General features: G+C 64.3%; 3 protein-coding genes and 1 non-coding gene across 5 annotated transcripts; 2 read left to right on the top strand and 2 right to left on the bottom strand.

The window, feature by feature from the left end:
- Positions 1–379: 379 nt before the first annotated feature.
- On the bottom strand, positions 380–5,862 carry SLC25A22 (solute carrier family 25 member 22). The gene is made up of 9 exons (XM_016219612.2): positions 4,848–5,862; positions 4,620–4,745; positions 4,346–4,401; positions 3,510–3,600; positions 2,819–2,937; positions 2,527–2,701; positions 2,268–2,422; positions 2,095–2,170; positions 380–2,020 (listed from the first exon to the last, which is right to left on the bottom strand). Exons 1-9 carry the CDS (start codon positions 4,865–4,867, stop codon positions 1,867–1,869), a joined length of 972 nt encoding a protein of 323 aa, XP_016075098.1. The 5' UTR covers positions 4,868–5,862; the 3' UTR covers positions 380–1,866.
- A 3,148-nt stretch (positions 5,863–9,010) lies between these two features.
- Positions 9,011–14,639, bottom strand: PIDD1 (p53-induced death domain protein 1). The gene is made up of 15 exons (XM_087822488.1): positions 13,634–14,639; positions 12,815–13,228; positions 12,249–12,458; positions 12,110–12,164; positions 11,737–11,938; positions 11,533–11,658; positions 11,262–11,441; positions 11,036–11,183; positions 10,789–10,924; positions 10,553–10,703; positions 10,351–10,474; positions 10,156–10,274; positions 9,966–10,079; positions 9,666–9,871; positions 9,011–9,410 (listed from the first exon to the last, which is right to left on the bottom strand). The coding sequence occupies exons 1-15, from the start codon at positions 13,935–13,937 to the stop codon at positions 9,152–9,154; spliced, it is 2,748 nt and encodes a 915-aa protein (XP_087678614.1). The 5' UTR covers positions 13,938–14,639; the 3' UTR covers positions 9,011–9,151.
- Positions 14,640–17,256: 2,617 nt separating this feature from the next.
- RPLP2 (ribosomal protein lateral stalk subunit P2) lies at positions 17,257–19,539 on the top strand. Of its 2 annotated transcripts, none has more exons than XM_087822487.1 (5): positions 17,257–17,316; positions 17,510–17,633; positions 18,409–18,457; positions 19,228–19,326; positions 19,429–19,539. In XM_087822487.1, exons 2-5 carry the CDS (start codon positions 17,511–17,513, stop codon positions 19,500–19,502), a joined length of 345 nt encoding a protein of 114 aa, XP_087678613.1. In that variant the 5' UTR covers positions 17,257–17,316; position 17,510; the 3' UTR covers positions 19,503–19,539. The 2 variants fall into 2 exon arrangements, with proteins under 2 accessions (XP_087678613.1, XP_087678612.1); XM_087822486.1 differs by having other exon boundaries at positions 19,426–19,539.
- LOC148092131 (small nucleolar RNA SNORA52) lies at positions 18,486–18,620 on the top strand. The gene has a single exon (XR_015715388.1). It is a non-coding gene; the product is annotated as a small nucleolar RNA SNORA52 (small nucleolar RNA).
- Positions 19,540–22,389: the final 2,850 nt, after the last annotated feature.

Genomic DNA, 22,389 nt, shown 5'->3' with positions numbered 1-22,389 from the left:
CCTCCGCACACCTTACGCTGCGGCTCCCGGCTCTCCCACCTCGGCGCTGGGCGCTCTCCGCGGGCCACGGCGGGCTGCGGGCGGCAGCTGCGGATGCGAGGACCGGGAGTTTCCCACAATGCAGTGCTCCGGCGCAGGAAGTGAGGGCGGGGCGCACCAGCACAGGCCCCGCCTCCCCTGCGGCCCAAGGCGCCAGGGGCCGCAGGGCACCCTGGGACCCGAACCCGGCTCTGCTTTTAATCCCAAGGGCGGTTTAGGGTCGGGCAGCGAGGGACTCAGGCTGCCCTTCCGCACCCCGAACCCAGACAGCGTGGGAGTCAGGAGGCGGTTGCCCACAGGACCCCTCCAGGCCAATGTGCCCATCAGTGGGTGGACACGGGGACCCGGGTCTGCAGGGGGAGCCAAATATGAGAAGAGGGGCCGACCACCGCATCCCCAAACAGTCTCAGAGAGGCATCTACTTAGAATATTTATTTATCTTCTCACATGACAAGACACAAAATGTCACTTCTTAAAACTCCTCAAAAGAAAAAAATATAAATCTGTAAGCAGCAGCAGCAGCTTCCAAGGTACAGATGTGATGGGTACAACCGTGAACTGGGGGCCAGGCCTCAGCCCCAGGTAGTGTCGCTGGGAAGGGGCCTCCTCAGAGGGGGCCTGGGTTGTAGGGGACACAGCACCAGCACATCAGGACCAATCACCAACACGATCACGTGGCAGGGGGGGATAGCAGGAGCCTGCCTCAATTCACAAGGTGGACGGGTCTGGATGGACGGGTCTGGACATCAGGAGGGCAGAGCAGTAGAGGGTGGTCAGGGGCTTTATGCAGAGGCCTAGAGAGCAGGGTGGGCCCTGAAGGGGCAGCTCCTGGCCCTGACCCCTGCAAGCAGAGCAGGTGCCCCCAGGCTCCATACTGGTCATGCTTGCCCTTCCTACTGGCCAAAGTCAGACCTGGGTGCAGGTCACAGAAGAGGGGTCAGCTGCAGGTGCAGCAAGAGAGGCCAAACTAGAGAAACAATTTCTGGACAGGGTCAGTGGGGGCGTAGGGTGTACACAGTATGGCGCGGGCGCGAACACACACACACACACACACACACACACACACTGCCTGGCCATGTATGAAGGGCAGCGCCCCCCCCCCCCCAAGGGGCCAGGCCAGCTGAGGGCACAACCAGTTCCTCACAGCATCCCCATGTGCACACAGACCTTACTTGCTCTGGGCCCCTAGCCTGGGGTGGGACAGAGGGGCACAGGAGGATTGCTGGGTCCCACATTTGGGGGGTGTTCCCTGGGAGTCAGAACTCGGTGTGACCCCCCCGCCTGGGATTCCTGGCTCAATGTGGGGGGGCAGGAGACCCTGATTCTCCTGCAAGGCTGGCCGAGGTGAGAGGAGCAGCAGCTGGGAGGCTGGACCGATGGACGGAGGGCTGGACAGAGCCACTTGTGCTCAGCTAGTTAATAAATAGGTTTGTGCAGGGTCCCCTTTGTGGGCTAGGGGCTACGCCTCAGGGACAGGCTGGTAGCCTGGAGAGTAGGGCCCATCTTGCCCAGCACACACCTGGGAGCCCCCAGCTGAGAGACCAGCTCTGTCCCTGGGGGTGTTTAGGCCAGGTTGGAGCTGGGGCAGGGCTGGCTCCAGGAATGTAAATATTTCTGTGATTTCTACGTAAATAACGCATTGATCCCAGTGGTTGTGCAGGCAGGACCCCTTAGGGCCCATGTGTGTGGACCCTGCACCCCCTTCCTCTGCCTCCCCCATCCACATGGGGAGGAGCAGGAGACTTTCCCTTGCTCGGTCCTGGGCAGGCCGCCCAGCCCCAGTCCCACTCTAGTCCTGTTTGGTGTGGGCGTGGGGGGGTCCCAGGCTCAGGGCTGGGGTTGCTGCAGCAGCCCCAGCAGGGTCTCCGCGATGCCCAGGAAGTAGACCACCTGAGCGATGCCAAACAGCGGGGCAATGACCAGGGCGCGGCAGTAAGCACCCTTCAGGAAGGCTGAGGGACCCTCGTTCTGCAAGATCTTCCTGTGGAGAGAGGGGGGCTGTCAGAGCTGGTGCTGGCCTCCCACGCACCCCACCTCCTAAGGGGCCTCACCCACCTGGCGCAGTCCAGAAACCCTGAATAGGTGTCTTCATTGACCCCGCGCTGGAGTGACTGGAGCCGGGTCTTCACCACTGCAGGGAGGCGTGCACGTCAGGGAGGTCTGCTCACCTCCATCTCCACCCCCTTAGCCCCCAACCCCCAGCCTGAGGCCCAGGCCCTCATACTGACCATCACAGGGGTTGACAGCCACAGCGGCCGTACTCCCAGCCACACAGCCAGCCAGGAAGGACACGTAGAAGGGAGATTTCTCCCCGGATGCGGACTGGCCCAGTTGGTTCAGGTTGGCAAAGAGGGGAAAGTAGACGATGGAGAATGGGACGTCCCTGCAGGGGAGTGGTGGTGACTGCGAGGTGTGGGGTGGGCAGGCCTCCCGCCTCCCTCCTTCCTCCTCCCTCCTCCCTTCTCCTGCTCTCACAGACCCTCCCACCTGAGCAGTGTGGCCCCTAGGCCCTTGTAGAGGCCGGCAATGCCATGGCTCCGGAGCAGGTCACGGGTAAGCTGGGTGGCTGTGGGCCGGGGGACGGCCGGAGCCTCCACTGAGGGCTGGGCACCCCCCTGTGTTGAGAGCTGGGCCTGGGCAGCCAGTATCTTTTTCTGGGCAGCTGGGGAGAGAGAGGACGGGGGGGCTGGCTCTCCCTCCAAGTGCCAGGTGAGGGCAGGGGACTGGAGTCAGGCTCTTGCCCCCACCCTAGTTCTCCATCCCTCCCCCACACCCTCACCAATGCGTCCTGCGTCCTGAAGCTGGATCTTCAGCATCTCCATGGGGGTGGTCACGATGACTTGGCAGGTGCCAGCCCCACAACCTGCCAGCATCTCCTTAAACAAGGTCAACTTCTGCCTGTAGTGAAGGAAATAAGGGCAGGGTAGAGTCAGAGGCCCCTGCCGCCCAGGCAGCTGCCCACTGCGCCTGGGTGTGAAGGCAGATGAGAGCAGTGGAGGCAGATGCCGCCCTGAGGGGGTACAGCACCCCCCCCCGCCTCAGACACCCCTCCAGACCCTCCAGCAAGGGCATGGAGTCTGACAAACAGATGGCCCCACAGCAGGAACTGGAAAGGGTAGCAGGGCCATTCTCAAGCAAAGACAAATGGAGAAGCTGGGGGTCTCAAGGGCCTCAAGGGGTTACCTCTGGGGACAGAGGAAAGCTGGTCAGTGCCCCCAAATCCCAGCCTACAAGGGGTGGCAGGCCGTGGCCCAGGGCCAAGGAACCCTGGTGGCTGGAGCGCCAGGCTCAGTGTCTGCTTCACTCCTCCCAGTGCAGGGGCGGGGAGTGGGGCCGAGAGGACAGAGGGCAGAGAACAGGACAGCAGAGGAGCAGCAGCAGGAAAGAGAGACCCTGCACGGTCAAGGTAAGGGGCAGCAGGAGGGCAAGCCCTTGTCCTTCGTCTGGAGGCACAGACCCCTCCCCCTCACCCGTCCTTGGAGAACTGATATCGGAAGAAGTCGTTGGCTGCCAGCTTAATGGCCTTCTCGGGGGTGACAAGGGTCAAGTTCACGGCGGCTCCTGTGGGACACGCAGCGTTGGGGAGGCTCTCAGCCAGCACTTGCTTCCCAGCTGGCAGAGCCCTGCCCCAGTCAATCCTTGGCCTCCTCCTCCTGCCCTCTCACCCACATTGGTGCCAGGCGGGACAGGGACCGGGCAGGGATAGGGGCAGTGCCTCCTACTCCAGGCCCTCTGCTCACTCTCCCCCAAACGACCCCCCTATTCCAGCCAAGTGGGCCTCCCCAAGGAACACGTCCCCTAGCGGACAGAAGGTGCTCACGATGGCGGGGGCCCTGGGTGAGCGGGCACAGGTGCACATGGCTGTCTAGTCTGCTGGGCAACGGCAAGCCCCTCCTGGCGGTCAGGGCTCAGGGCTGCCCAGCATCTGGGGAAACCCAGGCTTGGGGATTACCTAAGCTGCTTTGCAGGACTGCTCTACCCCCCTCCCAGTTTCCCAGCTCAGACAGGGTCCTGCCTGTCTCAGGAGGCTGCAGCCACTGTGGTAGAGACACAGTGCCCCCCCCAATGACAGTAAGTGGGGGATGGGGGGATACCCAGGAAGGGTGGGGTGCCGAGAACTGCCACTGTCCAGAGATCCCACCCGTCATTCAACTCTCCCAACTCCAGCACCCAGAGCCCGGCTGATGGCCCCCAGTGCAGGTACAGCCAGCCCCCCACAGGACGTGTCCACACTTCCACACCAAGCCAGGCCTGCTGCCCAGCCCCACCTTCCCCCCTGCCAGGCCCGCCCTGTCCAGAGCCTCACCACGGTACATGCCGAAGTAGCCCTCCGAGCGGATGGTCTTGATGAGGCAGTCAGACCTGCAGCCAAGGGACGGGGTGAGCTGGGGGAGGGCCTGGGGCCCGGCAATGGCTCCAGCCCTGCCCCAGGTAGAAGCTCCCCCAGGCCTGTCCTCCCTGCAGTTCCCCCTTTTTGTTAAACAGGGTGGGGGGGCCACGAGAGCGGAGCTCAGGAGCCGGAGCCTCACCCTGCCCCCACACACATGGCTCCAGGCCCGGTGCCCACAGGGTACACTCACATGCTGGTGTACATGCGCTGGCCATTCTGCTGGTTCTGCAGCCTCGTCTTGGCCAGGTCGATGGGGAACACACAGGTGACCCCAATCAGCCCGGCGATGCCGCCATTGATGAGCTTGGCTGGCAGGCTGTGCGGGCAGAGGGAGTGTCAGGACCTATCGGCCTCCTTGGCCACAGGGCAGGGGGCAAGGGTAGGGTGGGGCCAAGAGGAAGGCAGGTGGCATTCGGACCTGATCTGCTTATCGGCCATTTAACTGGAGGGCACCCAGGGAGGAGGAGAGGTGAAGACCAGCCGGGGGAGGTGATGCGGAGGAGGGTGGGTAGGAAGAGTGCGCAGGGTGGGCCGCCGCTTGCTGGGAACTTAAAAACCACCTTCTGTCCTAGGAGGAAGAGGGCGCTGGAATCAGCAGGGGGGGACAGACCACTCAGTCACCGCAGAGGAAAAGCTCCCCCGAGCCCCCCCACGTCTCATGAGGGGCACCAAGCACCTCCCCACCACCCAGGCTGGGACATCAGCGTGTCCTGGGGGCACAGCGCTGCGGGAGGTGCCGGGCAGCAGATTCCCCTCCAGGCCCCCCCAGCGGTGTCCTCCCAGCACCTCCTCGCTCACGCTCACGCTCACGCTCACGTGCACACAGAGTGCCGTCTTTAAAGGGCCAGGCGCGGGGTGGGGAGGGGGGAGGCAGGCAGCAGCAGAGGCTGGAAGGAAGGGGACAGTTAGCCAGCTGGGTCAGTCACCTCAACCCAGGACTGGGCTGCGGCTACCCGGCCCCCCACCCTTGAGCAGAGAAAGAGGCTGGAGTCTCCTCACAGGCTCCTACACAAGGGAACCCCAGACATCCCTTCCCCCAGAAGCACGACTCTCACCCACACTCGGCCCTGCCCCCACCTCCTCTCCCCCCCTCGCCGGAACCTCAGTCCCAGGCAGACACACACAAGAACCCACCGGCCAGGACCTCTGGAAGCTTCAGGAGTGTGTGGGGCAAAGGGGAGGGGCAGCTGGGAGGTGGACTGCTGACCTCCTGAGGCTCCGGATGGTTAGTCCCCACATCCACTTGGCAACGGGGACAGAAGGGGCCCCTCTCGCTAGGGGCAGGGCTCAGGAGCCAGAGCCAGCCCCAGGGGCCTCCCGGGGGGGCACAACCAACAAAACTGAGTTGTGCACCCACAGGGCTGCCACCCAGACTCACCCAGCTGGCTCACACCCAGGGTCCCTCCAAGGACTGGTGACCTTCACCTTAGCTTTCCCAGGCCAGGCTGTCCCTGCCCACCCTGCAGGGCCTCCACCCGCCCACCCCCCAATCCGGTCCCCTCGGCCCGCTCACCGCTCAGCTCACCGGAGGTGCAGAACTCTCTCCTCTGAGACTACAGCCTCCGGGCTCATAGAGATCTAGCGGCTGAGGGAGGTGCCGGCCACAGGGATTGGACTCGGGGCGGGGAGGGGCAGGAAAGGGGGGCGGGGACTTTCTCTTTCATTTTGGGCACGCTGAGGTTCCCTGCAGCTGTGGGAGAAGGTATGACAGCTTCTGGAAGGCAGGGCCACGCCTCAGTGCTGCCTCAGCCCGCAGGGCGGTGGGTCTGACTTAGGCTGACCAGGCCAGGCCAGGCCAGCCGCCCACAGGGCTGCCAGCCCCCGGACACTGCACCCCAGCTGCCCTGTGGGTTCCTGTCTGCGGCTTGCAGGCTCTGTCTAGACCCTGGTTCCCTGAGGATGACTCTCTGAGCCCAGGTCCTCTGTGGGCCTCTGCTGGGGAGTGCGTGCCGTGGGGTGGAGATGGGTCTGAGCCAACTCGTGTTTGTGGGACCTGTGTGCCCACTGGGAAAGGTGGATTTCAGGGAAACCTGGCACTGGGGCACAGGGAGACACTCCTGTCCACTGGAAAGGCCAGGAAAGGAGTGGCGGGGTCTCAGAGGCCACTGGCGGGCACCCACAGGCCTGCTCACCTGGTAGGTCCAGAGGTCATGAGAACTGGCACTCCCAGAGCCCTCTGCCCTGCCAAGCCACCCCCCACTGCCAGCATACACACCCATGGCCTCAGTGCCTGGGACCTGCTTCTCTGTGCCCCAGCCCTCTGAACTTCAACCTGACCTCTCCCCATCCACCCCACCCTACCCCACCCTACCCCACCCTCCAGGTGTACACTGGCCACAGCCAGCTCTCTCTGCTGCCCCCAAACCTAGGGGGACAGGGACTGCATCCAGCTCCCAGGTCTAGCCCTGCCCTCTGGTGACTGAGTGAGCCCTGCCTCCTTAGCATCACCAGACCCTACCTACTATCTGAGCTTAGGGGCACCTAGATGATGGGGGTCCTGGAAGTCAGACAGGCTACCTAAGGTGGGGAGAGGTGGCCCCAAGGCCCAGAGGCCCCAAGCCTGAGAAGACAGCCCTGGGGTTCCATGTCACAAGCTGCAGGGTGGAGGGGGAAGAACGGTGAGAGCGGGTGGGCTCTGTCTGGGGAAAACTGGAAAGGGGTCCTCTGGACCCTGAGCCCCCCCTTTTCTGTTCTCTGTGGTTCCCAACCATTGCTTATGCTTACCAGGCAGATGTGGAAGGCCCTGCCCTATACCCCACGTTGCCATAGAAACCGAGCAGCCCCAGCCTCAAGGCCCAGGACCGGCGACCTGGACTATTCGCCTCAGTGTCCACAGCCAGGGACACTGACCAGGGCGGGCAAGCAGACCGTCCTTCTGTTTCCAGACCCCCCAGGTGGAATCTCCCACAGATGAACCCGCTGAACTCCCCCACCCCCAAGAAAAGCGACGGGGGGGGGGGAGGATCAGAGCCTGCACCGGCCACTCGTTCCCCTTCCACCTCCCGCAGTCCCTCCTCCCCGAGGAGGCGATCTCAGTCCTGCGGCTGGAGCGGCCCCACGCCGCGGACAGAGGCGGCGCGGGCGGGGGCTTCGGGCTCCGCTCGGGGGCGTCTCAGCCACGGGTCCCGCTGGACAGGTCCCTCCCAGGCCCCACACGGCCGCGCTGCACCCCGCCAGGCGATGGCGACTCCAGCCCCGCACGTGTCCACACACGTCCGCCGGACGCCCACGTGTGCCCCACCGCCAACCACGACGGCTCGGCCCCTGCGCCCCGGGCTGCTGTCCCAGGCAACCACCCGCGGGGACACGTGTGCGCGGGGAGCGCGCCCGTCGCCGCCCGGGGCCGAGCACGGCCTCCCACACCCGGCGGCAGCAGATCCGAGCATCCGCGGGGCAGAGCCCACCGGGGCCGCCCTGCCTGGGCAGCTGGCACCTCCCCGCGGCAACCCGGGCGCCCCCCGCCCCCGCAGCCGGGCCGCACGCGCGCGGGCTCCGCGCGGGGCGCGCGGGCGGGACTCACCGCGCTCGGCCGCCGCCGCGCTCACCTCCCCGCTGTGCGCCGCGCCCGCCCGCAGAAGTGCGTCCGCTCGGCGCCGCGCGCGCTCCGCCCCCGGCCCTCGCCGCACGCGGGCTCCGGCTCCCCCTCCCGGCCGGCGCGGCCACTGCTCCGGGTGGGCGCCAGCCCGGACCAGCGCTCACTCGGCCCACGCGTCTCCTCACCTGGCGCCCCTGCGTGGGCGGGACCCGGGAATTAGCCCGGTCCGGCCGGCGGGCGGCGGCCAGCGCTGGGACCAGGGTGCCCTGCGGAGGAGCGATCGGGGCACGCGCGCGCGCGCACACACACACACACATATACACATACACACACATACACACACACACACAGTACACACACCCATACACACATACATACACACATGCACACACATGCACACACACATACACACATACACATATACACACACACATACACACATACACACACAGTACACACACCCGTACACACATACATACATACACACGCGCGCGCGCACACACACATATACACACACATACACACACATATACACACACATACACACAGTACACACACCCGTACACACATACATACACACATACACACACATATACACACACATACACATACACATATACACACACAGTACACACACCCGTACACACATACATACACACACACACACACACATACACACAACCGTACACACACCCGTACACACATACACATACATACACACATGTACACACATATACACACACATACACACACATACACACACCTGTACACACATACACACACACACACACACACACGCGGTGCTGTGTGGGGACTGGGCTGTATCAGCCAACCAGTCGGATGCACGACCCCTCACAGGGGTGACTTTGTATCCCAGGTGCTGCAGCCGTTACTTTGTAGCCGCGGCTCCTCTCCCTCCCAGGAAGATCAGGACCAACAGGAGGTGCTGGGCACAGGCAAGGGGGCAGGAGCAAGGGCACGGGAGGGGCTTCTCCCCCTCCCACAGGGGCCAGGCCTCTGATCTCCATCCAACAAACAAACCAAGCTCTGAGAAAGCAGCCAGAACAGTGCACGTTTGTTACACACCAGAGGTCACTGTCCTCATACACAGGGAAGACTGGAAATCGGGGGCCTCTGAGCACTGGCCAAAGCACACATGGGGCCAGCCCAGAGTCCACAGGGTCTGCCTAGGCCTGGGCAGGCTCTGGGGACTGTGATGCGGAAGGCCCAGGGGGGGCAAGGTCCCTGGGGGCCAGGCTTGTGCGACGGATGCCGTCCTGATACTTGTGGCGGCCAAGCTCCAAGATGGCCTGCACCTCTTCGGCCACATCCTGCCGGTCACTCTGCTCCAGGGCCTGTACTAGGAGCCCCACAGCCCCCGGCTGTCCAGCCTGGCGCTCAGCCCAAGAGAATAGCATGTGACGGATCTGCCCGTCCAGGTCATCCCTGGGGACAAAGAGGCTCAGTGACTGATGGGTCCAGCCAGGACCACCCGCCACACCCAGGGGCCAGCTCACCCTCCCAAGGTGGGTTTTCTGCTCCCTGGGCCAGGTGTGGCCACACCATCCCTTTCCTGCCTGTTTGCCCTGCCGCACCTGCCCTGGAGGGAACTTCAGCCAGCCTTAGTGGGGCCCTCCAGGCAGCAGGGGCCCAGGCCTGAGGCTGGCTCAAAGCGGCAGCCAGAGGCCCAAAGGAACACACCGGAACTCGTGCCGGATGCGCTGCAGCTCCTGGTAGGACAGACCCAGGTGCAGGGCCACAGCTGGCCAGTCAGGGCCCAGGCGCCCGGCCAGATTCAGCAGGTTGCTCTGGGTCAGGAAACCGGTCTCAGCATCACCCAGGTTCAGAGGTGCCAGGGAAAGGCCAGCACCCTGCCCCGGGCGCAGCCCCTCAGGCCTCCGCAGTCTCTGCGGGGAGAAGTAGGTGCAGTGAGCCCCAGTCTCTGCGCCCAGGCTCCACCCCTGCCCCTTCACCCTCCCATCCCCCCACCCCAGGCCACACCGGCAGCTTGATGGGCAGAGTGGCCATCCACAGGGTGTCCTTGCCCTTCCTCTGCCTGGCAGCCTCTGCCTCCTCGGGCACCTCCTCAGGCACAGCTCCCCGATAAAAGGACACCTGGGGCAGGATGAGACAGGGTTCAACGCCCGGGCCTTGGCCCAGGCAGCCTGGGGGCCCTGCCCCGTGGGCCCACCTGGCCCCTCACGGCCTGAGCCTGCCGGTCCAGCGTGGTGGTCACGTACAGCTCCTTCACGTTCTTCAGGCGCGAGTAGAACACGAAGCACACTCGGCCCTGCACGCAGTCCGGGCGGTCTGGGGGTGGGGGGGGGGCTCAGCAGGGAGTCTGGGGCCAGACCCCAGGGCCCACCTCTGGGGGCAAGGGGCATACCAGCATCCACATCGATGCCTCTCTCAAAGGCAGCAAAGAATTTCTCGCCTTCGAACATCTCCACCGTGTCTGAGGGCTCCGGGCCGCGATACCGCTCCAGTAGCCGCCGCAGGGTGGCATCCACCTGGGGGGCGCTCACCGGCTCAGAACCCAACACTCAGCACCTCCCCACACCCCCGGCTCTCCTGGCCCGGGCCCCCACCTTGTTGTGGGGCAGGCACTGCAGCAGGACCTGCTCGGGGTCCCTGCGCCTCTGCAGCGCTATGAGGTTCACCCGGTGCAGCCGGAGCCGCTCCCAGGCCTTCCGTGCCAGGCCCCCCACGCAGGTCTTGGTGGTGTACCAGAGCCAGTACCTGGGAGGGCTGGGGTGAGGTGGGGCTGTACACACACGGGGGGGGGGGCTGGGGAGAGGCTGAGGAAGCTGGAGGGCACACTGACCAGGAGAAGTGTGTGACCTGGAAGCGAGCATACACGTGGGTGAGCTCCAGGGCCACCTGAGCCGTGATGTCATCCCAGGCGGCAGCCGGAGGGGCCCGGTGCAGCAGGTGCAGGCGGGAGCGGTCCACGCTCAGGCCTGGGGAAGGGCGGGGGCCGCAGGCTGAGGCCTCCCCACAGGGGCTCCGTTCTGACAGCTGCTCCCACCCTCTGACCAAAAGCCCAGGTATGCCACGTGGCCGCCTCTCACCTGTGATGCCAGGGGGCAGAGGCAGCTGCACCGTGACAGGCCGGAGGAAGCCGGAGGGGCCGCTCTGGGAGAGGCACAGCAGGGGACTCACGGCCGCCTCGGGCTCCTCCAGCAGGGCCCGCAGCTCTCTGCCTGCCATGCGCACCACCTGGGCAGACAGGCCGCCTGAGCACTCACCTGTGTGCTGAGGCACCGCCCACCACCCTGGGCACCGTCCTATCCCTACCTGCATTCGGACTTGACGGGGCTCCTCGGTGGCTCCAGGGGGGAACGTGACCTTGACCCCAGGATGCCCCGAGGACCACAGCAATGTCCCCTCTGGCGGCACCAGGCAGGCGTTGGATGCAGGGCGTGAAACCACAAGGAACCACGAGAAGTGGGGGACCTGGCAGTGAGCCCAGAGCCGCTGGGCATGGGGATGGGGTCAGAGGGAACAAGGTCAGAGGGGTGTTGGGGTCAGGGGCGGACAGGGTCAGGCAGACGGAAACAGCCCTCACCTTGGGGGCTGCTTCTTCCAGGCGGGTCTCCAGGTCGCTCCAGCTGTCGTCACTCAGGGTCCTCACCACCACCTCACGGCAACGGCGGGCCCGTGGGGGCACACAGGGCAGCCACAGGTCCACCTCCTGCCAGGCAAGGGTGGTGTGAGCGGTAAGGCCATGCCTGGGCCCTCCTCACCTGCCCCAGCCCCACTCTGGCCATGCCTGCTGGAAGGCCACCCCGTGGGGCTGCAGCTCCAGGACACCGCTGAGCAGGGAGTCATGGGGACCCAGGGGGACGAGGCGAGGCTCCGGCAGCCACAGGCGGTAGTGGATGGTGACAGAGGTAGTAGTGGCCCCGGCGGGGAACTGCAGGCGGACACCACAGGCCAGGGTCACAGAGCAGCCTTGGGGGGTCACGAGGAAGCTGAGCAAGGACAGGGTGGGCATCAGGTCAAAGGAAGAAGGGCCTGACTGTCTAAGCCTGGCACCCTGGGGGACTCTAGGAGACCCGGGAGCATGGGTAAGGCGTCCGGCATGGACAGGGTGGCAAGGTGGGCAGCTGTTCCTCTAGTCCCACCCTCTCCCACCTGCACACCTGTCCAGATCTGAAGTCAGGAACAGTCTGGGCATTTCCAGGACCACAGGTGTCCCTGTGGAAGGGCAGACAGGCTGTTAGGATGGTGACTGTTCCTGTGTCCTGTCTGCGGCCTGCCCCTCTCCAGCATCAAGCCTACCTGGGGGACTGGGGGAGTCTGGCAGGGCCTCGCCCAAGGGATTCCCCTGCAGGCACACAAAGGGGGCGTCTAGCAGCTCGGGGGGCACTTCCCGGAGCTGGTTGTCCCTCAGGTCCAGCCGGGTGAGGAGCGGGAGGCGGGCCAGGCCGGCGGGCACCGAGGCCAGGAGGTTGCTGTGCAGAACAAGGAGCCGCAAGGAAGGCAGCTCCGCTGTGGGCAGGCGTCCGCTTAGGATGAGCAGAGGACCCCTCAGGGCCACCCTGCCCTGGAGCACCAAGCCAGGCTGGGACGCCCCTGCGAGGGCCTCCTGAGAAGCCTTTTCAGTCACTGCCCCGTGGCTGCCATCGGACAGGCTGGGCAAGCGTGAGCAGGGAGCCTCGGAGGCCAGGGAAGTGGAGGCCAACAAGGGCTGCCTCGGAGGACTGCAGGCTCAAAGGCAGGCCAAGCCTCTGTGTGCAGGGTCCCGGCGGAGGACAAGAGGGGTCCGCAAGCGTGGAAGCTGGGCAGTGGCTGAGGGCACTCCCCAGAAGCTCCCGTGAGCCAAGGAGGGCATGGCTGGTACTCACCGAGGGAGGGCGGGAGGCTCTGCAGCCGGTTGGAGGCCAGATTGAGCTCCTCGAGGCTGCTCAGGCCTCTGATCTCAGGGGGCAGGGTGTCCAGGAGATTCTCAGAGAGATCAAGACGCTGCAGGGTGGACAGGGCTCCCAGCGCCGTGGGCAGCGTTTGTAGGTGGTTGTGGGTCACAGAAAGGAAGGTGAGGGCAGAGAGGGCCCCCAGAGCCTCAGGTAGCTCTGAGAGGTGGTTGTGAGAGAGCAGGAGGGCACCCAGGCCACACATCTGCGGGATGCAGGCTGGCAGTGTCTCCAGGCTGTTGAAGCTGAGATCCAGGTGGACCAAGTGGGCCAGGCCACTCAGGCTGGCGGGCAGTGTGGTGAGAGAGCCCCGGAGACAGGCACCCAGTGCATCCCAGTGTTGCCCACCTGGGAAGGTGAAAGGCACTTGTGGCCCTCAGTCCCAGGTCCCAGCTCGGGCCTGCCTGCCAGGGAAGATGCTACATGCAGGGAGGCAGCCCTCCAGTTCTGCGCCACCGGGAAAAGGGCAGACAAGTGGAGATGCTGGGGAGACACCAGCAGATGGGGGGAGGCAGAGGCTGAGACTGAAGGCTCATCTTAGCTGAGAGCCGTCACCCACAACCTGGCCCAGGAAAAACATGCACAATGGAGTAGGCAGGGAGACCCCACCAGGCAGCTCCAGGGTCCAGAGGAAGAGGGCTGGGTACAGCTGTGCAGAGAATAGTGATGGAGGCTGGGACTGGTGTTCGCCTTTGAGGACGAAGAAGCAGAGGCGGGAGCTAGGGATGGGGGTGGGACAGGGCTGGGACTCACCTTTGAGGACCAGCGAGCGGAGGTTCGGCAGGCTCCTCGGCACCTGAGCCAGGGTGGTCTCCAGCAGCCGAGGGTCTTCGTGGCCACTCAGCTGCAGGAACTGCACCTCCAGCAGCTGAGGGGTCTGCCCGGCACACAGGTGCAGCAGCCGGTGGCAGCCCCCAGGGTACAGGTCCAAGCTTAGCCGATTCCCCGCCAGGAGAAGGGGTGCCCCGGGACCCGCATCCACAGTATCTGCAGCTTCTCCTGCAGCATCTTCTGCAGCGGCCACCTGGGGCTCCAGCTCCTCCTTCACACCAGCCATCGCCCACCGGCAGGCCTCGGGGGCCAGACATGTCCCAGCTTGCCAAGCAGGCCTGCTCAGGCAGGGCCCAGAGAGGCTGCAGAGTCAGGGTGAGGAGAGGGGAGGAGTGGGGCTGGACCCTCCTTTCAGTCAGGGGAACAGGGATTCTGGCTCTGGGGAGTCCCCAGGCCAGGCCAGCTGGCCCGCAGATCCCAGAGCCTCGGCTGGACGGATCATAATGGAACGGGGCTGGAGAACGGGACCCCGGGGCTGGGAGGGCAGCAAGCAGTGTGGGCCCTGTGTGCAGAGCCTGGGAATCTGCTTGGGGCGGAGGAGGGGGGTGGGAAGTTTCCCATCCTGATTCTGGAAATTTGGACAAGGGACTCTAGAGCTGTCAGGTCATCCTGGCTGTTCCCTCTCATCTCCCAGGATGAGTCCTGGGTCCAGCCCCACCTCCAACCTTGACGCTCAACAGCGTTGACAGGAGATCCCTGACCCTCTTCTACCACGCGGGGGCGGTGTCCCAGGCAATGGGTGCTCGTGCCCAAGTATGCCAGAGAAACGAGAGGCCGGGGGTCGGGGCTCCTGCGCCCCGCTTCCTGGCCGCTGGAGGGCTCTTTCCGCCCCGTCCAGTTCATACCGTCAGCGGCGCAGAGCGGTGCAGGGCGCACTGGGGCTCAGGCAGCCTCAGGCCCGGCCCCGGCGGGGAGGGCGCCTGCCCCCCCCCCGGTCCCCGGGGCGCTTACCTGCGCCCCTCCCCGCCGGCTCCGTGCGCTCCGCGCGCCCCGCTCCCGCCGGCGCGTTTCCGGGCGGGCTGGGGCTCCGGGCCCCGCCCCCTCGGGCCCCGCCCCTGGGGTCTGCGGCCGCCTCCGAGTCCCGCCCCGCCCCGCCCGCCGCGCCCCGCGGCCCCGGAGGCGCGGACCCCGCCCACCTGCCTCCGGCTTCCTTAGTGCGCGTCGGGCTGCGCCGTCCAGCTTCCCCCACAGGGCAGCCGGCGTTGCGCGCCGCGAAACCCGCCCTTCCAGAGGGCTCGGCCCCAGGCTCGCTCTGCTCCGGGCTGTGCGGTCCAGTCCCACGGGTAACGGAGCTGGTGCAATCTCTGGCGGCCGGGGGCTTCGGGGACTGACCACATCTGCTGCCTGACACCCACCCCTTGCTAGACGCCAGCTCAGAGTGTGTCTGCCCTTCCCCAGCCAGCCCGTGTGCTCTCGGCCCTGCAGGGCGCGGGCTCCAGCTCCAGCGATCCTACTTCACGGGGGACCGACCGCTCTGGACCAGGAGCCCCGGCAGCAGGCTTCCCCGCACGCCGCCTCCCTCGGCCCCTCTCTGCATCTCACACGGGAGGAAAGAGACTCCAAGAGCTGTTTGCCCAAGGCCACCAGGCCAGGACCCTCGAACCAGAAAGCCTCCCCACCTGTGCTCATTCACCCCCACTTCTTTCACCCGAGAGTGGGTGCTCTGTGGCAGGGCAGATGAACACATCAGCTGTGCCTGTCCTGCCTCAAGTCACATTATGTGCACCCTCTTTCCTCCAACTCCCCAGCTACCAACATCCCTCCCACCAGGGTGAGCAGTTCCTGCCAGATCTACGATGTTTCCCCAAAGCTGCCAGAAAAACCTTTTTAAAAACCAATCACACCAATATTCAGCCTTAAAAGAAGCGTGGATAAACCTTGAGGACATTACGCTGAAATAACACAAGCACAGAGAGACGAATGTCATTCCACTCGCATGAGGTCCCTAGAGGAGTCGGGCTCATAGGCAGGAAGTAAAATAATGGGCTCCAACAGCTGGGGGTCGAGGAAACGGGGAGTTATTGTTTAATAGGGTTCAGTTTGCGAAGACGAAAATGTCCGGGAGATGATGGTGGCGACGGTTTCACAACAACGTGAGTGTGCTAAATACCACTGAATTGTGTAATTAAAATGGTAAACTTTATTATTTTCCACTTCAAAGAATCAATCCCGCCCTGGCCAGTTTTGCTCAGTGGTTCGAGTGTCAGCCCGCGGACTGAAGGGTTCCGGGTTCAACTCTGGCCACGGGCACACAGGTCGGCTGCAGGCTCCATCCCTGGCCCTGGCAGGGGTGTGTGTGCGAGGCAACCCATCTATGTGTTTCTCACATCGATGTTTCTCTCTCACCCCCTCCTCCTCTCTCTGAAAAGCAATGGAAACAACGTCCTCCGGTGAAGATTAAAAAAAAGAAAAACCAGTCCCATCATGCCACTTTCTGTTGATGGTAACGAAGTGCCACCCTTGCCAGGATGGTTTCCCCGCTTTGCGCCAGTTGTGTGACTTTGAGCAAGAAAACCCTTCTGTGCCCGACCTCGTCTATGAAATGGGACAACGACAGCGGGGCCGCCTGGGGCGACGGTGTGGTCAGCGTGCACACACCGGCGCCTGGCGCGCTGGGCCCGTCCTCACCGGCTGGCTGCAGCCCCGCGTCCACCTCCGCGCGGCCTTTGCGCGCCCCGCTGCCTGGGGCTCGGCGCCGACGCGAGCGAGGCCGGCTCCTCCCCGGCTCCCAGCCCAACGTCACGGCCTCCGCCCGCAGGGTCTGGGTCGGCCGGGGCTCCTCGGTCATGCACTTGGCGCAGGCGCGGGTGGCGGCCGTCCCAGGACCGGGCCCGCCGCGGGCAGTGAACGAGCGGCACGTGCTCACGGCCGCGTGCGCATCGGCCCGTGCTGAGCGCGCACAGTCAGGGCACAGGAGCAGCCGCCGCCGCGCCCGGGCAGCTCGATGCCGCGGCGTGCGTGCGACGAGCGGCTCGTCCACCTCACTGGGTCCCGCTGGGCAAGGGCGCCACGGGCACCCCCGGGACGTAAGGCCTCGGACCCTGCGGCCGGGATCCAGCGGGAGCCGGAAGCGCAGCGGCCCAACCTGCGCAGCCTCCGTGGGACCCACGTGGGGAACCGGCAGGAAGCTGCTGACCCGCACTTCCGGTAGTAGCGGTGCATCATGGGGCTTGTAGTTTGCCGGCCGCGGTCGCCGCTTTCGCGGAGGGATGCGTCCGGGGCGTGGCGGCCGCGCTGCATGTTGGGAGTGTGTAGGCCCCGCGTGGCATTCAGGGAGCCTAGAAGGGAGAAACTCTCCAATCGGACTCGCGCCCGCACCGCGTTCCACGGATCTCGGGGAACATGCGCCCCACGCTGCCTAAGGCGGCGGCCCCGGAACTGCCCTTCGCCTTCGCTGGGGCGGCTGCGTGACGGCGCGTTGGCTCCTCCAGCGTCCTCATTGATCGAGCGCCTCGTGACGTCACTCGGAGGCGCCCGCACGTCCCGACGCCTCGGTCGCGGAGGCTGCCGGGTAGCGGCTTACCCTCGCCCCGTGCGCCTGCGCCTTCCTCTCCCTCCCTGACGTCGCCGAGGTCGCACGCGCGAGGCCTGTCCGCCGCCGCCGAGTGAGTGTGGCGGCCGCGCCGGGCCGCTGGCGGGCGGGGGGCGGCCGGGGCAGCTGCGGGGTGGGCGGGACGCGGGGCGAGGCGCGGGGCGGCCTCGGTGGGGGCCCCGGGCCGGTCCACGCGCCGCAGCGCTCGGGCCGGGCAGGGGCGGGAGGCCTCCGGCTGACGCCACGGTTCCCTCCTCGCTGCTCAGGATGCGCTACGTCGCCTCCTACCTGCTGGCCGCCCTCGGGGGCAATGCCTCCCCCAGCGCCAAGGACATCAAGAAGATCCTGGACAGCGTGGGCATCGAGGCGGACGACGACCGGCTCAACAAGGTAGCCGGCCCGGCCCACGCGATGCTCTGCACAGAGGGGCCCCTCTCCTACCCGACCCGCGTTTTCTTCGGGAGAGTGTGGTTTGGGGGGGAGTCCTTTCCCTTTTGGGGGGCTTCTGATACAGCCCAAGGAAGCAAAAGCCGGGGTGAGGCAAAGCCCGGACCAGCATGGTTTAGAAAAAGCAAAATGCGAGCCTCGTGTAACTTAAAATTCTTTAGTGACGTCCTTATTATAAGAAATGAAATGGGGAAAGTGGTTTTTTTGGTTGTCGTTGTCTTTAAAATCTTTATTGGTCTCAGAAAGGGAGAGACAAAGATACAAACCTCAATGATGAGGGTCGCTGATAGCCGCCTCCTGCACGCCCCCTACTGGGGATGGAGCCCACAACCTGGGCATGTGCCCCGACGGGAATCCAGCCGGGATCTCCTGGATCACGGGGCGATGCTCAACCACTGAGCCACGCCAGCTGGGCAAGGGGAAAGTGTTTTAAAGCCATTTTTTCACCCAAATTACTCACCGTGTTATTTTGAGCCGTGTTGGGTATATACACTTAGATCTTTTGCATCTCTGTGTCAGCAGTAATTTTTAGGAATGTTTAAGTGCCCATTTGTAGCGAGTCTCAGTTCAGATATCCCACGTGTGGGCAATAAGTAGTGTGCTGGACCTCAGGGCCTGGGTGTTTCCTCCTGTCCTGCTCCCAAGGCCTAGCCCTGCCCTGGCTGCAGAAGGTTCAGGTAGGGTCTCTGGTAACTGCTCGTTTTGGTTTCTACTCTAGGTCATCAGTGAGCTGAACGGAAAGAACATCGAAGATGTCATCGCCCAGGGTGAGACTGCAGGGGGCTTTCATTTCCGCGGTCCATCCTAATCCCTGTTGGTCAGCCTGTGGCCTGCCAGGGTTCGCTTGTGGACCAGAGCACCCTAGAAGCCTTGCCCGATGGAGTGAGCAGAGCTTCAATGAGCTCAAACCAGGAGCACTTCTAGACACTCTGAGGGACAGGCGCTAGGGGGCGCCCATGCTCTCCCTGGGCCTGGCTGCCCTGTCCAGTGTTTGGGAAACTGGGCCTTTGTAAACAAGTTTCTCCACATGCTGTCTGTAATGGGGTTGTTGTCAGTGGCGACCACAGGCCCCCGCTCCCTTTTGCCTGGTGGATTGTTTTCCTGTGACATCAGGCTGGGGATGATGGGACTTGTTTGGAAGTTGAGCTGTTGGGGCAACTGTTCCTGTACCTGGACATGTGACTTGCCAGGGACAGAGCCAGCTCAGCAAAAAGCCTCATCTGAGTGCACTGCTGGGAACAAGTATCTGGACACTGGGGCAGCAGACTAGGTCCCTGCCTGGTTATAAACATGTTTGTCCAATTTGACGCCAGGCCTAGCTTCTTGTGGACTAATTCCTGGAAGCCAAGTTCCCAGATAGGAAGTTTGGGGGGAGGGGTGTGGCAGAGCTCCTTGCCTGGGAGAGCAGGGGAGCCAGTTTCACTGGCACTTGGTGACAGGCCCCAGTACATTCACTGGGCAGGCTGTCTCCACTCCTCTGAAGTAGCCTTTAGGCTGAGCGGCTGTCTTGGTCTAACCTCCCTTCCCTGGCTTCTAGGTATTGGCAAGCTGGCCAGCGTTCCCGCTGGCGGGGCTGTGGCCGTCTCCGCCGCCCCAGGATCTGCAGCTCCTGCTGCTGGTTCTGCCCCAGTTGCAGGTAAGTGGAGGCTTGGGCGGCTGTCATGGGTGCACGGGCTGTAGGGAGCCTGGCCTGCCCTGGTTGCCTCCCTAACCATGCCCCCCCCCCCCCCAACAGCAGAGGAGAAGAAAGACGAGAAGAAGGAGGAGTCTGAGGAGTCCGATGACGACATGGGATTTGGCTTGTTTGATTAGAGCCCCGTCACTCTGCAAATAAAGTCCTTTTTATGTATCTCTTGAGGGGCCTGTGTTTGTTAGAGCTTGGCCTCTGCACTCTCGCCTCAGTGGAGCGCAGCTGTGGGGCTCCCAGGGAGGAGAAGCTGCTGCCCCAAGAGCTGGTGTGGAGGGTGCCGACAAGGACTGGGTCCGGTGTAAAAGAGCACCTGCAGCAGGGGACTCTTCCTGTGGGCCTTGGGTGTTTCCAAGTCCTGGGCAGGCCCAGGAAGGGACGCAACCCTCCTTGAGTATGGTCCTGGCTCCTAAGGGTTTCACAGGGAGTGATGCCTTCAGGGACACCCTGGAAACCTTCAAAAGTAATGGCGGGGCAGCCCTGGCCGGGTAGTTCAGTTAGAACAACATTCTGATACCCCAAGGTTCCTGACTTGATCCCTGGCTAGGGCACATAAAAGAGTCAACCAGTGAATGTTGGTTGGGGGGGCTTCCCTCCCCTTCTTCTCTAAAATCAATTTTTAAAAAGCAACAGTGAGTGGTCTCCATTGCTCTGTGAGGTGGGCAGAGGCCAACAGTTCCCCCAAGATTGGCAGTGTTCTTGTTACACAAAGGAGACCTGGGTGTGTGGTCCCTGGGTTTCCCTGTAGGGACAGGGTCCAGTTTTTGTTTTAAGTCAGTGCCCCTGCTCCACATTCACCCTTGAGCAACTTGGGCAGTTGCTCAGCCTCAGTTTCCCCTGTCTGATGAGCCATCACCTGCTTTGCTGGGCAGATGTGGAGGTGCTTGTGAGTACACACTCTCTGAGTCCTGGGGTGGGCCCACTACCCACGGAGGGCCTGTCCTGGGCCTTTAGCCTCTGCCCACCAATACCAGGTCCTTCGGTAAACACTCTGCTTCCCCCTCAAGAGGCGATGGGTCAGCAACTGGCTGGGGTGTGTGCACAGCCGTGTGAAGGATCCTCCCCTGTGGGCTGCAGTTCTGTGGGAGAGGTAATGAGTAGAACTTAGGACAGATGGGGCCTCCCTCAGACAGGGAGCCAAGACCTGAAGAGGCCCCAGGGCAGGAGTGAGCAAGGTGTGTGAGGGAAGGGAGGCCAGAGGAGCAGGGACTAGGGTGGGATCTGGGCCTTAGAGGGGGATATAGAAGCCACACTTCTGGGTGGGAAGTGGGGCCAAGAGAAGTGAGGACTGCAGAGGTCCTAGCAGCATGTGCTGTGAGGGGGCAAGTTGCATGTGGGATGGGGCCCCCTGTCTCAGGCTAGGGTAGAAGGCCCCACAGAGAAGTGGGTCTAGGGCAGAGCTCACAAGGCTACCCTCAAACCCTGAGAAGGGCCCTGTGGGCCAAAGGACACCATGGGAGGGGGGGTGACACCCGCCTGGCACAATCATCGCACAACAGGCACCAGGGGTTCCTCCTGCCCCAGCCAGGATTCCAGGAAGGGCCGCCCTGTTCCTGGCTCCAGAGCTGATGGTCCCAGAGGCCTGGAGGGAGGGACATGTACTCAAAACAGTTCAACCCTGGTGTGGAAATGGGGGCAGAGGTATCAGCACTGGGGCAGTGCCACCCCCCAAGGCCTCACGGTCCCATAGAAGCAGGCAGGGCTAGGACCCCAGCCTCTCCTTGGAGCTGGTTGGGGGAGGACTTATTTCAGTCCCTTGCTCAGCCCGGGAGTACCCAGCTCCCCTCTCGGTCACCCTGGCGAACCCCTGAACTTCCCAGGCTGGCCTTATCTCCACTGTGCCACACCCTTTGCTTCCAGCAGCATCCCCAGGGACTCAGTTGCCAGGGGCCCTGATCATCCTGACCAGGCCACACCTGCACTGTACCTGCATTCGAGGCATTGGGGGGTGGGTCCCCTCTGCGGAGAGGACCAGTCTCAGTCAGATTCATTCTGTGAGATCCCTGCTGCTCTCTCTCCCAGTGCCCAGGCTCCGGCTCTCCTCAACCCCCCCCCCCCCCAGGGCCTTTGTACATGCTGTTGGGCAGCCTGGGCCGGTGGCCCTGTGCCCTGAGTTAACTGTACCAGCACACCCTGTCACCTCGTTTCCTCCACATTTTGAGTTTATGTAAACAGCATCTGTCCCCCCTTCCTTCCCCGGCAGGGCTGGGGCTGGCTTGACTGTTCACCGCTCTGCCCTGTGCTGGTCCCCCTGCCAGGCACGCTGTGGGTGCTGAGTGTGGGTGCCTGGGAGCAGTGGCTGAGGACTGGATAGCATGACCCCAGGTGGCCGTGTCCTGGGGAGGCCCTGCTCTGGCTTCTGGGCCTGACCCTCGGATGGCCAGGGCTGTAGCCCTGGCCCCAGCTGGGTCCCAAGCCAAGCTCCTGCCTGGGGAGCCTGTTCCCGGGGAGACTCGCACACGGCAGGGGAGGCGCGGGGTGGCTCGGGATCCCCACCAGGCGGGCCCGACGCTCGCACAGTCCAGGAGAAAAATGCGGAACCGGGGCGGGGGAGCGTGACATCACCCGGAGCTCGACCTGCCGGGCCGGAGGCCGGGGCGGGGCGGGGTCCGAGCCGTCCCGAGGAGCCGGCGCAGCCTAGGAGCTGGGGTCGGACGCAGGCAGAGCGCAGGTCAGTGCCGGGGCGGAGGGGCCGCGCAGGCGGGCCGGGCGGGCGGAGGGGCGGCCCCGCGCTCCCCTGAGCTCTCCAGGTTGTTTGTGGTTGGCATCCGGCCCGGTGTTTATGGGTCAGTCTGTGGATGAGCCGTGGGCCCTGGGGGCCCTGGCTGGGGGAGTGGGTGCCGCAGACGGACCACGAGGGAGGAGGAGGGGGCTGCCCGGGCACCAAGGCGCGCCCCTCGCGAGTGTCCGGCTCCGCGAGGCCCCCAGGCCCCCGGCTGCCGGGCGAGCGCACTGTCCCCCCCCAGGCCCGGGCGTCCCCTCGCGCCGCCCACGCCGGGGGCAGGGGCCTGG

Source organism: Miniopterus natalensis, chromosome 11 (assembly GCF_054644295.1).
Source record: "Miniopterus natalensis isolate mMinNat1 chromosome 11, mMinNat1.hap1, whole genome shotgun sequence".
Lineage (NCBI taxonomy): Eukaryota > Metazoa > Chordata > Mammalia > Chiroptera > Miniopteridae > Miniopterus > Miniopterus natalensis.
This window is presented reverse-complemented; position numbering and strand designations above follow the sequence as displayed.